This window comes from Talpa occidentalis, unplaced genomic scaffold (genome assembly GCF_014898055.3).
Source record: "Talpa occidentalis isolate TD23 unplaced genomic scaffold, MPIMG_talOcc4v2.1 talOcc4.14, whole genome shotgun sequence".
Classification (NCBI taxonomy): domain Eukaryota; kingdom Metazoa; phylum Chordata; class Mammalia; order Eulipotyphla; family Talpidae; genus Talpa; species Talpa occidentalis.
Window position 1 is genome coordinate 28,440,756 of NW_023601433.1, and position 15,769 is coordinate 28,456,524.

The window sequence follows — 15,769 nt, forward strand, 5'->3', positions numbered from 1 at the left end:
TGCTGCCTCAGATCCCCAGGTCTGGACAGGAATTCATGTCCCAACACACCAGTCAGATGCTGCCCGGTCTCTCTCAACTGTCCTTGATGGGAAGCATGTCCCCCCCACAGACTGGCTGTGTGGATGCAGGCATGGGGCCAAGAGCCACACTCAGGGTACTGTTCTTGAAAAAGAGAAGATGTGTGTGTGTGCGTGTGCGTGTGTGTGTAAGAAAAAGAAAAGTAAGTACATATTTTTAATAAATAAATGATTGATTTTTGTGAACCACTTTCCCAATGTCAGGGAAGGACAGGTCTTTTACATGGAAAGCAATTACAAAACAGCCTGAAGAATGAACAGACAAGAGGCTTTTTTTCCTCCTACAATAACTCTGGCGTGAGATGCCTGTTCCACAGATACCCACCCATTCCATGAGATCCCAGATCCTTCTTATTTTCTGCTTCATCCAACCCACTGTGGAGACATTGCTTTTCATTTTGTTAACATAAGACCTCAGAGTGGCTGCTGCAGCTCCAGCTATCACATCCTCATTCATGAGGAAAGCTGCTGTATAAGTCTAGTATCGTTCTTTAACTCACAGCAAAGCTTCATTGAAAGGAATCCCATTCAAAGGACAATTACAACACTTCTGCCAGAACTGGTCCACATGTTCGATCCAGACTGAAGGAACCTGTAAACAGTGTCCAGGTCTGAAATAGATGAGACAACAAACAGGGGTTAGGGAGGACCGTTTGCTGTGTCTGAAAACCAGCTGTGTTGTTACTCTCCTCCATCCACAATGGAGAATGGGAACTCCTGAGAGCAGGGACAGGGTCATGTTCATGCCTTAGACCCCAGAAGGAATGTGTGCAAGACTGAAGTAGGGGGGGGTCACAAATATTTCCTGGACAGATGTTCTCCTGTCTACCTTGAGTGCAGTCACCACCGAGGCCCATGATGGCACTGCACACACAGCTGGCACCATGAAGAGCCATTCCCTGACTCCTGTTCTCCCCAGTGCCACTCTATGACCTGACAGTCCAGACTTGCAGTGCAGTCTCAGGTGGTCCTGAATCTCTTCCTCTAAATAAACATGCTCATATTTTCCTTATTGATTTGATGCCTCTATACCTGATCTTGAGGTAAACAGAGGCCACATATGGAACAGGGATTCACCCCTGGGTCAGGAGCCCACGTATCAGGGAATCACCACCTGAGAAGCTGCTTCTGAATCTTCACCTGAACAGATATGCCCCTGAGCCTCCTGCAGCCAGTGCAGAGTGGCCACCAGGGGACAGGAAAGAGCCACATGTGTCAGGGTGTTTCAAGCACCCTAGAGGTTGTGACAGGAGGGTTGGACACCAGAGTAAATGGGTGACATTTTCCTACAGTGTCATCCTTGACCATCATGTGCCCTCTTCAGATTCCATGAGCTGATCTGAACTTGTAGAATGGCCAATTTCACTGGCACAGGTTCAGACACAACAGTAATTTTCCCCCCAAACACACACAAGCCCAGTCCAGCTAATATGAAGCCACTGTCCTCACCCCTGCCTGCTCTGTGGTCACAGAGGCTCCACCCTCCCTTTACTAGAAGACATTCCTATCCTACCAGATAAAATCATCCATCTCCTGGAGAAGAGCCTGGACTCCATGGTTGCCCATAATCTTTTTCCCTTGTTTATAAATTGAGATATTTATTAATAAATACCTTTCCCAAGCAATTAAATACACTTAATTTGAGTGAACATTCATTTCAGCTGCTCTTAGAGTTTGCACAGAGGCTCCAAGCATTTGCTGGGAGCACATGACATCTACCTGACCTGAGCACACTCTGGGGATATTGAAGCTCAGCCCCTATCACTGGCCTCAGGAACCTGGAGGAAAATTTAAAATCATCAATGATTCCAGATGAGCTGTTCAAGGGAGGAGGTATATTCCATTACTATATTCGGGTATTGCACCTGGGGTGGCCCAACTCAGCCTCATAAACATACCTACAGATGGGAATCAGAAAACTATACTCCACACTGAGTTTTGCTTGGGAAGGAGCTGCGCAGCAGAGAGGCCAGGACAGAACTAGGGGAGGAGATTCAACCAGACCATGAGGCAGCAGAGAAAGAGGATCCCTAAGCTGAGTTGGGGACTCAAAAATCACCCCTCCCTCCCCAAGTCCCTGGAGGCTGAGTCTTCTCTGAAACCACAAAACTCCCCAAGCAGCAGCTGGGCCTGGCTGATTTGCATACCCAGTAGCTCTCTCCAGCAAGGGGATAAGACAGGCCTGGCTGGAACCTGCCTAGGCTCACCTCAGGGAGTAGGATCAGGGACCCCACCATGGCCTGGACCCCGCTCCTCCTGGGCCTCCTGGCTTACTGCACAGGTATCTTAACAGGCTCACTGCACCCCAGTTCCAGGGCTCTGGGACCAGCTTGGCCTTGACTCTGAGCTCAGCAAGGGCTGCCTTAGGGCCAGATTGCTCATGACCCTGTGCAGGGTGGGAGCCTGGGTACTGAGCCACCAAGGCTATTTGGTGTGAGTCTGAGGGCCTCTAGCTGCCAGGAGAAGGGGAGTGTTTTCTCTTTGGCTGAGGCCTCCATTCACCACCAGGCTCATGGGACACTGGGACTAGGCTAAGGGAAGGTGCACCTAGGAACCAGAGAATCCTGGGTCCTTAGTCTAAGGAGCGTGGGGGTCTCCTGCGAATAGGACTTACATCTTCGCCCACCCTCTCTTTCTCCCTTGCAGGCTCTGTGGTCTCCTATCAGCTGACTCAGCCTTCCTCAGTGTCGGTGTCTCTGGGAGAGACGGCCAGGATGACGTGTCAGGGAAACAACATTGGTGGTAAATATGCTTACTGGTACCAGCAGAAGGCAGGCCAGGCCCCTGTGCTGGTCATTTATGAGGATAACAAGCGGCCCTCAGGGATTCCTGACCGGTTCTCTGGCTCCAACTCGGGGAACACGGCCACCCTGACCATCAGCGGGACCCAGGCCGAGGACGAGGCTGACTATTACTGTGCAGTAGGTGATGGCAGTGGGAGCAGCTGGCGTTACTCACTGTGACACAGACAGATGGGGAAGTGGGACAAGAACCTCCCTCCCAGGCCTGTGCTCACTCCCACAGACCTCAGAGGCCTCCTAAGGTAGCCCTTTGGGCTGGGAGACTCTGAGCAGATTTTTATTCTCAGGGCTGCTGTTCCCCTGCTGAATTAGAGAGGGTGGGAGTCTGTTGAGCTCTGAAACTCTTATCAGCATCCTGGTACACAAGGACCCTCGCGCCAAGGCCTTCTGGAAAGCCAAGGCCTCTCCAGGCTCATTGTCTTCACTTGTCCCGGGGGTGCTGAGAGGAGTCAAGATTCAGGAAGGACAGTGTCTGGCTCTGGGTGGCCGCTGACTCTCGTGGTCATTCTTATTAGTTCAGGATCACCCTGCACTGGAGCCCAAGGCCTGCTTTATGGAGAAGGACCGCCCTGGGAGGAGAAGGGAGGGGCAGCAGCCTCCCTGCTCCTTTGTAGGTTGACATCTGAGCATTTTCATAGAAAACTTTCACATCACTCCCTTACACACAGCGAACGGAAGCAAATATCATCAGGTGTGGGGGCCACTCTTTCCTTTTCAAAAATTCTTGCCTATCATGCACAACTGTTTCTCCTTTCCTCTTTGAGCTCTATGTCCATACTACACTTCTTGGTCACTTGATCTGTGCATATTTTTATAACTGGAAATCTCATTTATTATGCCTTTATAAATCTGTCATCAAAATAGACAATTAAAAAAGTGTTTTCTCCCCTGGGATTCTGAGTGTTCGTTGATTCTCTTCCTCCTAGTGATATCAGCATAACTTTCAGTAGCAAAATTTAATCAAAGCAACAAAAATATTAAGAGCATCATAAATAATTATAGTATAGTGTTGGCTCATTGATCTGCTGTCACTGAAATTTCTGTAGAATGCAGCAGGATCTGACTTCAGTCTGTTCTTGCTTCACTTTCATATGAGACTCAGAGAAAGCTCAGTCTTGTAAGCAGGAGTTGTGTGATACAGTGTCTCTCACCGACCTGAGCTCCTCCCACTTTCATGCCAAAAATCTTGGTCATCGATGGACACATTTTATTGTCCACAGTCTATTAGCTGACAGTTTTCATGCTCTTCCACTTTTGCTGAACGCTAAGAATTGGAAACCACCAGATCTCAAGAGGGTTGGTGTGGTGGACAGTCTGTAGCAGCAGCAAATCCCTTCTGGAATGGAGGAGTCATTGCTCCACCTGCTGGGGAGCTGCCCGCAGACAGCCTGGCATCGTGCACCAGCCCTCCCATGAAGGGCGCCACCTCCACCTGTGCCATGTCCCTGCCCTAGAGTCGGGCCTCCAAGCCTGATGAGTGCGAGGGTCTGAAGACCAGACACGCAGCCACCTGGGAGGGCTCAAAGGGGCAGCCAAGCAGCAGAGTCCTGTGGGATCTCTGAGGATGAAGGTCCCGCTGAGCCCTCCCTCGGCGCATCCTGCCCTCACCCATCTCTGGCACTGGGGTGGCCCAAGCACTCTCCCTATAAACCTCCTGCCAGCTGATCCCACCCCAGAGGCAGGTCTTGGGGCACCACCTGCAGTGGCGTCCACCAGCCATTTGTCACCTACGTTCTCAGGTTCTGGCATCTGCCCCAGGAAGGTGTCCCCAGTGCCAAGTCCACGACCTGACGGTGACATGCAGGATCTCATTTAGCCCCAGCCCTTTCTTCCCCCAGGGCCACGTTCATGCTTGTTTTCCATGTGATCAACTGAACACCCTGTGGCTAGTCTTGTGAAAAATAGGGGCCACGGAGAGGGTAATTCACCCACGGGACTAGCATTTCATGTCTCAGGGAATCCCCTCCTGAACTGCAGCTTCTGAATCCAAATCTGAACACTGGAAGCCTCTGTGCCTGCTGCCCCCAGAGCAGGGAGCCACCAGGGGGCAGCAGAGAGCCACCTGCATCCTGATGTTCCAGCCTCCAGGCAGCTGTGACAGGGGGAGCAGCAGCCACCAGGAGCTAAAACCTAAGTGACAGGGATCACCCTTGTCAATGATGTCCCCATTTCAGACTCCATGGCTGCGGTCTGGGGCTTATCGAAATGGCTTGTTTCTCTGGCTCGTATTCAGACATTTCTGTTCTTCCACATAGCTCAGTCCTGCTAAAATGACCTCACTGTCCAGGCCCTGGACGAGAGCTGGACACAGCAGGTGTTTGATAAACTTATGTTGAATTGATTACAAATGAAGACAGCTTGTCACTTAAACCCTCACCTCATCAGCAAAACACACTGGATTATAGTGATCTCACAGGGGGCACAGCTCTTAGATTCCTTTCCAGGCCTCACTCTCACACAGTATTTTGGACCCCGTGATCTCCATGTGACCTGAGTGCACACGAGGGTACTGAGGCACAGCCCAGTGTATTTCCCACTCGCCCAGGCAAGAGAAATGATGGATCAATGTCTCATGAGTGTGTGCGAGTGAGGAACGATCCTCATTCAGGATCTGCTGCTCAGTGGCTGTGGGGAGAGGAGGATCTGACCCAATCTCAGCCTGGAAATGTCAGTTCCAGAACAGGATCAGAACACACAGACATCAGCTGAGCTCTGCTGTGGCAAGACCCGCCCAGAGAAAAAAGACGACAGAGTCTAAGAGAGGAGATTCAGCCAGACCATGAGACCAGCAGGGAAGGAGGACCCCTGAGTTGAGGGTGGAGACTCCAGAGAAGTGTCCCACCACTCTGTGTCTCTGGGGGCTGAGTCTGAGTCTTTTCTGAACCCACAAAGCCCCCCAAGCAGCAGCCCAGGCCTGGCTGATTTGCACACCCAGCAGCTCTCTCAAACAGGGGATGAGACAGGCCTGGGGGAGAAGGGGAAACCTGCCAGGCCTCAGGGAACAGGATCAGGGACCCCACCATGGCTTGGACACCTCTCCTCATGCACCTCCAGGCTCTGGAACAAGCCTCGTTGTTACTCTGAACTCAGTGAGGGCTGCCTGTGGAGATAGGAATCTCATGATCTGGGGGGAATGTATTGTGGGTAGACCCCACTGTGCTCACTGTTTTGTGTGATCCTGAGGGGTTGTGCCTCCCAAGATTAGGGGAAGGGTGGTGTTCATTCATTTCTCAAAAATCACCACCATACATCTTTCAGCCAGGCTCAGGAGACACTGAGGATGAGGCTGAAGGAAGGGGACACCCAGGGCACAGGAACTACTAGATGTGAGTCCAGGCAAGTGTAGGTGCACTGGGAATGGGCCCTGCACATTAAACCCCACCTCCTTTTCTCCCTCGATGGTTCTCACTAAGAAAGACACCCCAGTGTTGGGGCAATAGGGAGAATAGGAAAGACATCGCTGAGGTGTGGAGCTTTTCCACTACACTCTGGATTAACAACAAGGAAGACAAGCACCTGAAACTGAGGCCACAAGGACACAGGTGACTCAAGGCTCAAATCTGTCTCCACCATCTTGGAGCTAAGACAGGCTTATGGCAGTGAAAGGAAAAGGGAGGAAAGCTAGGCCAGAGTAAAGTGAAAGCCTGACAGGGTTTCATTAGTCAGACCAAAATCAGCCCCGACATGGAAAGGTTTTTTCCCAAGTAATTTCATTTTGCACAGGGTGCTTTGGTTCCTATGGGCTTGGAAATTAGCTGAAGGTCAGTCATGTTTAGCACATGCTCAGGTTGTCTGACCTCATGCTCCGCTCCAGGAGCGCGAGAAGACTCTCCCAACAAGCATTCACAAGAGAGGTCCCTGTGCCCACCTTATGGTGGCATGTGGGCTCTGCAGCCTCAGATCCCTGTGCCTGGAGAGGGTTCTGGCCCGAACACACCACTCTCAGATGCTGCCCAGTGTCTCTCCACCGGCCTTGAAAGGGAGCATGTCCCCCTGCAGACTGGCTCTGTGCAGATCCAAGGGTGGGGCCAAAAACCCCAACTGGAACCCCTGTTTTTGAAAAGAAAAAGATATACATATATGGAGTTAGATAAGTTTTGACGGTCCAGGATTGTGAGGGTGCATTGGCCTTGGCATCATCAGACAGAAACTGAATCAAGTGTGTCTGGAGACACTTCCTACTACTTTTTCCATCTTTTCTCCTGACAAGCTCCAAAGGGCCCCTCCAGACTGTCATCACTCAACACCTATGGGTCATTTTTCATCTGATATTAATTACCTGGTTGCTCATCTTTACCATCATTTTCATTAATGAATTGATTTCTATGAATCATTTTCCCAATAGCCAGGAAATGACAGGTCTTTTACATGCACAGCAAATACAAAAGGCATTTTTTTATCCTACAAGAACTCTGGAGGGAGATGGCTTTTCCACAGAGACCCACCCATTCCATGAGATCCCAGATCCGGCTTATTCTCTGGTTCAACCACGCCTTATGGAGACATTGTTCTCCTTTTGTTAACATGAGACCTGGGAGTGGCTGCTGCAGCTGCAGCCTTCACATCCTCATTCAAGGGGAAAGCTGCTGTATGAATCTAGTATGACCCTTGAACTCACACCAAAACTTCATTGAAAAGCATCACAGTCAAATGGCACTTATCACACTTCAGCCATCACTGGGTCACGTTGTCAATCCAGACAAGGAACCTGTGAATGGTGTCCAGCTTTCAAATAGATGAGACAACACACAAGGGACTCGTGAGGACCATCTGCTGTGTCTGAAAACCAGCGATGCTCTTGCTCTGCTCCATCCACAATACAGAAACTCCCAAGAGCAAGGACAGTGCCATGTTCATGCAATAGACCAGAAGGAGTGTGTCCAAGAGTGGAGTGAGGATCACAAATATTTCCTGGACAGATGTTCTCCTATCTGTCTGGGGTGCAGTCACCCCAAGGCCCCATGATTTCACTGCACACACAGCTGGCACCATGAAGAGACATTTCCTGACTCCTGTTCTCCCCAGTGCCACCCTGTTACCTGATAGTTCTTCCAGGTGTGTCTCAGGTGAGTCCTGAACCTCCCTCCTATAAGTACACATGCTCATATTACCCTTGTTGATCTGAGGCCCCTGTCCCTGACCTTGAGATGAACAGAGGCCTCATATGAAAGTGCAGCCCACGGACCAGGGAATCACCACCTGAGATGTTGCCTCTGAATGCAAACCTGAGCAGCTGATGCCCTGGAGCCTCCTGCAGCCATTACAGACTGTCCACCAAGGGGAAGGAAAGAGCCACATGTGTCAGGGTGTTTTGAACACCCTGGAGGATGTGACAGGAGGGTTAGCCACCATGAGGAAACACCAGAGTAATTCAGTAACATTTTCCTACAGTCTCATCCTTGACAATCATGCACCATCTTCAGACTTCAAGTCCTGATCTGAACATGTTGAATTACCAGTTTCACTGGCACAAGGTCAGACACATCAGGAATCATCTCCCAAACACACACAAGCCGGACGAGCTAAAATGACTTTGCTTCTTCACACCCAACTTCTCTGTATTCACACATTCCCGCTCCTACCTTTTGCTCAGAGACCTTCCTGCCCTGCCATACAAAACCATCCACATCCTAGATGAGAGCCTGGCACCCAGTGATTGCTGCAAAAACTTTTGTTGCCTTGATTATAAATTGATACTTTTATTAGTAATATATTATACATTAATTGAATACACTTAATTAGGGTAAACATTCAACTCAGCTGCTATTAGAGTTTGCAAAGGAGTCACCAAGCATTTCCTGGGAGGATATAATATCTATCTGACCTAAGCAAACTTGGGGATACCGAGGCATGGCCCCTATCACCAGCCTCAGGCAACCAGGAAGAAAATTTAAAACCTCCATGATGCTACGTGTGCTGTGCAAGGGAAGAGGATTATTCTGTCTGCTATGGGTACTGCGCTCTGGGGTGACCCCCGCCCCCCCAACCCCCCCGCCACTAAGCCTTCTAATGGCACCTACAGGCCAGAACCAGAAAACAGAGACAGACTCTACCCTGAGCTCTGCCCTGGAAGGGGCTTCCAGGACAGAGGCCAGGACAGAGTCTGAGGAGGGGATCCAACCAGACCACAAGACAAGCAGAGAATAGCAGAGAATAGAATCTCTAAGCTGAGGGTGTGGACTTTAAAAATAATATCCCTGAGTCTTCTCTGAAACCACAATTTCCCCAAGCTGGAGCCTGGCCCTGGCTGATTTGCATACCGAGCAGCTCTCTCCAGCAAGGGGATAAGACAGGCCAGGGGGGAACCTGCCCAGACTCAGCCTCAGGGAACAGGATCAGGGACCCCACCATGGCCTGGACCCCTCTCCTCCTGGGCCTCCTGGCTCATTGCACAGGTACATTACCCAGGCTCATTGCACCCCAGGTCCAGGCTGAGGGACCAGCCTAGCACTGACTCTGTGCTCAGTGGGGCTACATTGAAGGCCGATTCCCATGATTCTGCTTAGGCGGGACCTGGTTGGGTAGACCCCCGCTGTGCTCACTGCCTGGTGTGAGCCCTAGGGTCTGTGCCTGCTAAGAGAAGTGGTGGGGAATTTAATCATTTGTCATAATCATTCACATCCAGGCTCACAGGACACTGAGGATGAGACTGAGGAAAGGGGATCCAGAAACCACAGGATCTGAATCAGGCCAGGCAAGAGGAGACGTTCTGGGAATGGTTCCTGCACATTAACCCCCTTCTCCTTTTCTCCCTTGGATGTGATAGGAGGGTTAGTCACCATGAGGGAACACCAGAGTCATTCAGTAACATTTTCCTACAGTCTCATCCTTGACAATCATGCACCATCTTCAGACTTCAAGTCCTGATCTGAACGTGTTGAATTAGCAATTTCACTGGCACAAGGTCAGACACATCAGGAATCATCTCCCAAACACACACAAGCCGGACGAGCTAAAATGACTTTGCTTCTTCACACCCAACTTCTCTGTACTCACACATTCCGCCTCCTACCTTTTGCTCAGAGACCCTCCTGCCCTGCCATACAAAACCATCCACATCCTAGAGGAGAGCCTGGCACCCAGTGATTGCTGCAAAAACTTCTGTCCCTTGATTATACATTAATACTTTTATTATTAATATCTTTCCCAAGAATTAAATATAGTTAATTAGGGTGAACATTCATCTCAGCTGCTAGTAGAGTTTGCACAGGGATCACCAAGTATTTCCTGGAAGGACATGATATCTATCTATCTCCATGACGCCACGTGTGCTGTGCAAGGGAGGAGGTTTATGCTGTTCTGCTGCTCCAAAACATCATCCTGCGGTGGGAACTTCCCCCACTAAACCTCCTCACGGCACCTACAGACAAGAACATGAAAACACAGACAGACTCCACACTGAGCTCTGCTGGGAAGGGGCTTCCAGCACAGAGGCCAGGACAGAGTCTGGGGAGGAGATTCAACCAGACCATAAGACCATCAGGGAAGGAGAATCCCTAAGCTGAGGGTGGGGACTTTAAGAATAATATCCCTGAGTCTTCTCTGAAACACAGAACTCCCCAAACAGCAGCCTGACCCTGGCTGATTTGCATACCCAGCAGCTCTCTCCAGCAAGGGTATATGACAGGCCTGGGAAGAACCTGCCCAGCTTCAGCCTCAGGGAGCAGCATCAGGGACCCCAACATGGCCTGGACCCCTCTGCTCCTGAGCCTCCTGGCTCATTGCACAGGTACCTTACCCAAGTTCATTGCACCCCAGCCTAGGCTGAGGGACCAGCCTGGCACTGACTTAGTGAGGTTGCTGTGGGGGCCAGAATCCCATGATTCTGCCTAGGAGGGGCCTGGTATGGGTAGACCCTGCTGTGCTCACTGCTTGGTGTGAGCCTGAGGGCCTGTGCCTGCTAAGAGAAGTGGTGGGGAATTTAATCATATGTCATAAACGTCATACACATCCAGGTTCATAGGACACTAAGGATGAGACTAGGGATGTGGGCACCCAGGGTATCCAGAAACCACTGGATCTGAGTCCAGGCCAGGCAAGTGGAGATGTTCTGGAAATGAGTTCTGCACATTAACCCCCCTCTCCTTTTCTGCCTGCAGGCTCTGTGGTCTCCTACACGCTGACTCAGCCACTCTCAGTGTCGGTGTCTCTGGGACAGACGGCCAGGATGACGTGTCAGGGAGACAACATTGAAGATAGTGTTGCTTACTGGTACCAGCAGAAGCCAGGACAGGCCCCTCTGCTGGTCATGTATGATAGCACCCGACCCTCAGGGATCTCTGACCGGATCGCTGGCTCCAGCTTGGGGAACACCGCCACCCTGACCATCAGCAAAACCCAGGCCGAGGATGAGGCTGACTATTACTGTCAGGTGTGGGACAGCAGCAGTAAACATCCACAGTGACAGGGGCCATGGAGAAGTGAGACACAAACCCCTTCCCCATCTGGTCACAAACGCCTCCGGCCCAAGGGGGATGGAGACACAGCCATGAGCTGCTCTGACCTGGCCCCAGATCTGAGCCCCCAGGCTCCTCCTCTGCCAGCCCCCAGGCTGGTCTGCAGTGTCTGTGTCAGGGCAGGGTGTCCCGAGCAAGTCTTTGAATTGAAGATACAGCAATGACAGGAAGGACAGAAAGAGGAACATTTCTCTGTTGTGTTAAAACATAAAATGAGTCACTCAAGAAATAGTCACTATATTTGAGCGAGTAACACAAAACTTCACAGTCAGGACACTCCTGCAAGGGAACTGAGGAAAGGCTTTTATAGGGAAGAGGCAGAAGCCAAGCAAACATATGACTTGCTGGCCTAGATGTGAGCGGTGCCTTGATATGGGAGTCTCGTGGGCTCCTGGGCCTCAGATGTTGGTCTGAAACCTGAGGGCACGAGGACGAGGCTCTGGTGCTGACACTTGTCCCTCAGGCTTCACGGCTGAGGCAGCCTCATGGACAACTTGTGTTGTGTGTTTAACAAGTTGTCACGGCCCTTTGATGTCCTTCTGGTGGTGACTGGGAGTATTGGCCAAATGTCCTGATGAATCCCCAGAACCTCCCACCTTCCCCAACCTCTTGAAGCAGCACACTCCAGTGCGCCTCTGAAATTAGAATAGAGAAAACCATTGTTGTGGACAACGGAGAATGAATGTAGGACCTCTAAAGTCTTGATATGCACACACACACACACACACACAGAGACACACACAGCACCTCCCCAACACTGCTGGGGGCCCCTGGCTGCTCACCAATGTGCCCTCTTGGGAGTCCTTGGTCTGAGAGAAGCTTTTTCCCAGCTGATGCCTCCTCTCTGAGAGACTCAGGGCCAATGATGCCCTCATGCCAGGTCCCAGGCCCCGCCTCCGTCAGGAGGACCCTGCAGGGTCTCCCAGCTGAGTCTCAGTTATAAGCACATATGGCGGTGTCTGCTCTACCTGCCGTATCCTTCCTGCCCATCACCCAAAACCGATGCATGGACCTGCGTGTCAAATGACCTTAGGAGGCCAAAGAACAGCACAGAGACCACTGCAGAGTATGGAAACTTTCCTAAGAGCCCAGATAAGATAGTGTGGGAGGAAACTGCTAGAGGAGTGTAGGGTAAGAGGAAATTGTCAGGATTTTCCCCCCTCCCACCATTGGCATGTAAGACCCACACCTGTGAGCATGCACATGTGCCTGATAGCAGACACCTGGAGTAGGGTGTGGGTGTTCGTACGTGGGCGCACGTGGGCTGAGAGTTTGGGCATAGAAGGGCGGCGTCACAGAGATGACAGTGGTAGGAGAAAGAGAAACAGCAGCAGGAGCAGGAGCAGAGGAATAGAGACCATGAGCAAAAACAAAGAGCCCAGAAAGGGTAAACATTCACCAGTAGGAGGGATTGGGGGGTTCCTACCTGCTATGTACCTGGTTGCCACACAACAAATGATGTGAAAAGCTCAGAGCCTGAAAAAGCCACCGAGGGCTCCAGGACTCTCCTTTACCCATCTTCTTGGATCGTAGAAAACCTTCTCTGTGCCTTGCTGGCAATACAAGGCAGAAGACCCACCCAAGGACAATAGCGTAACCCCCACAGATTTCACCCCCACCCCATCACTAGTGCCTGCTCCCCAGGCAGAGGACAATGGTCCAAAGTTAGTTTGAGAAATCATGAGAATTCACCTTAACATGTAGTAGATTCACCCAAATCAAAGACTGCTCAGGTGCCACCTAAAGTGTAAAGGAAAATAGAAATTCCTGTGCCCAGGAAAACAGAATTTCCGGTGTCTCTCAAAAGCACAGGGAGAGGGAATGCAAAGCACCCGGGACCTAAAAGGAAATTCACCACACCTGGTACCTTATCAAAATGCCCTGCACAGAACAGGACATATGAGCTGTAATAAGTGCTACAGTCATTTATTCAGATTGTCCCAGAATGTGCCCAGAAGGTACAATTTGGAGATCGTATCAGAAGTCGTTATTTTGCTATAGTCCACCTTCCTGAGGTCAGGGAGTGAGGGAACCTGCTAGGTGGAGACAAGAAGATACATTTTAAAAATGGCAACTAAACTCCTAGAATTGAAACTAAATATCTCAGACTAAACAATGCAGTGTCTGGAGTAACAGCATAGGAGATGCTACAAGTGAAAACCTACTGAAATTGATGACACTACAGTAGAAAAACTCAAAAGAAACAAAGACAGTAAATGCAATCAATGACCAGATTATCTTTGAGTTGGAGTCAAATTCAGCGAGCGTGTGTAATGGAGAGAATAGTGAGAGAAGCTTGGGTTGTGTAGGTAGAACAGGTCTTTGAAAAAATAATGCCTAAAAATACTCAGACTTTGTTGGCAACAATAAGGGCACAAAACTAAGAAATTAGGACACCTTCAGCAACAAGGAAATAAAACGACCCAATTATGAGGGAGGGGGTATTGCTCAGTGAAACCTGAATAGGCCTGAGTCTATATCAGAGGCCACTTCTGCTGTCACATCGCTCCCTACCCTCCACCTCATGTATTATGACAACCCCCTGTCCTCATCGTCCCTTGGCAACTGATCCGACATCTTAAACAGAAAATGACCCTTCCGTGTTCTGTTCCAAAGTCCCATCCCCATGGATCCATCTACAAGATAAAGACCCAGTGAGACACTTGACTGAATATTCTCTCAGGACACTACACCCTGCGATCCCTCAGCACAGGTCACCCCTCCTCACAACTCTATCCCATAGAGACACACTGTGAAATTTCAGATTGTGCGCAGGACCCAGGAAACTAGTGCCTGATTCTACACAGTTATGCTGACAACTCACATGGAAACAGCAGACTGTTCTGTGGAACAGGACAGGACCCTAATGACCATGGGCATCTCTCTCCACTGTGACCCTAGAAAGAGCAGGCAGGGGGTCAAAGGATCTCTGACCACAGAGGATGGTTTGCTTACTAGGTGCTGGAGACAGGCTCCTGGGAGGACGGTCAGACATTGAGGGAAGAGAAGCACATGGCAGCAGGTTCAACCCTGGGGCTGGTGATGCCAGAGACAGAAGATTCTGGAAGGATAGACAGCTGACACCTTCAGGGCAGGCACTTGGGGTGACTAGGACTGCAATGACAGTGACCCACATACTAGGGGCTGACAAGTGAGATGTGTTAACTCAGTTCTGAAGATAATATCAATGAAGGCATTGGCAATGTTGGTTTTGGTTTGCTTTGTTTGGATTTTTTGTGTACTGTGAAGAGAATGTGGTCTGTCCCTCTCTTCAGCAATGGCTACTTTGCTGTGCTTCCTCAGCTTGTAGATTCTGCCCCCTTCTTCCATGGGCTCTCCCTTGGGAGTATCTGTCTCCAGATGACCCTTCTTGCAAAGACCAGGCGAATAGGTTTAGCTTGTCAACCCAATTCAACCCACAGCCCAGTTCCTCCATGGTCAAGGCCTCCCTCTCCTTGAAGACACTGCAGATGGACGTTACATCACCAAGCTCTTAGGGATCAATCAGGTGGGCAGGACTGGAGGCCCACAAGGACACTGACCCTCCACTAATGACTGTCCATGGCTCCATCCTGCTCTCTTACCTTAACATGGTGACAAACCTCTGACAGGTGATGAGGTGACTTCGTTGGCCTCCCATCAGGACAAAAGAGACAAGCCCATTGTTGTCTCAGTGGAGGAGGGGTTCTGGTACAGCTGCTAACTGGATGAGGAGCCCCCAGGATACCTGCTATTCTCTTTTCCATCTGCAGGTCTTGGATCTCTAGCCTGCCAGCTCAGCGCTGATGTGCTCATTCATCCCTCAGATCCTCTGCAGCGCCATGCGCCTCTGTGGACCGACTGGGAAGGATCAGAATCAGGTGCTACCTGTGCCCTGTGCCCATCTGCTACCTGTGCCCCAGCTCCCCTCCCCTCAGTGAAGGCAGCCCACCCGGAGCCTCCTCGGGCCTCATCTGCCCACTGGGCTGTGTGATACCCTCATGCAGGACAGGTTTGCAGATCTATGGGATGAGGGCCCCTCTCTCAGAATGGGGTGGTCACAATGGTAATGAAATAACAGTCTGCACAGAGTCTGGTCAAGCATGAGGCAGATGTGCCCTCGTTCTGCCAGGACATTAGGGAACCATGATCCTGCCCATGGGCATAAAGGCCCAGTAACTAGGACAGGGATCTGAGAGGATATTACTTCTGCTATCTATGCAAAGGGCATTAAATAGGTTAGCCTGTTTATGAGTGTGAGTGTGAGTGTGAGTGTGTGTTGTGCCTGTGCAATTTGGTATTACAGTTAAATAAAACCATGTCAATGTGTCAAATCCAAAACATTTTATTCCTTCACTTTACTTATTCCTGTGTGCTCAGTATCCATGTTTATATTAAGAGATACGTGGATATGAATTTTAATAGAGGAGGAAGAAAAAATTTCTATGTTCTTAA

The 15,769-nt window shown here is 50.3% G+C and overlaps 1 protein-coding gene and 1 gene segment (V, D, J or C); both read left to right on the forward strand.

Annotated features, from left to right (window-relative positions):
• Window positions 1-2,313: 2,313 nt before the first annotated feature.
• Window positions 2,314-15,769, forward strand: part of LOC119244483 (immunoglobulin lambda-1 light chain-like) — a 47,132-nt gene continuing 33,676 nt past the window's right edge. Inside the window, exons 1-2 of the mRNA XM_054694879.1 lie at window positions 2,314-2,359; window positions 2,725-3,012. Of these exons, the coding sequence (XP_054550854.1) occupies window positions 2,314-2,359; window positions 2,725-3,012 (334 nt within the window). The remainder of the gene's footprint in view (window positions 2,360-2,724; window positions 3,013-15,769) is intronic.
• On the forward strand, window positions 10,563-11,283 carry LOC119244486 (immunoglobulin lambda variable 3-9-like). The segment is given in 2 exon segments: window positions 10,563-10,608; window positions 10,979-11,283. Coding segments are annotated over 2 exon segments (351 nt in total).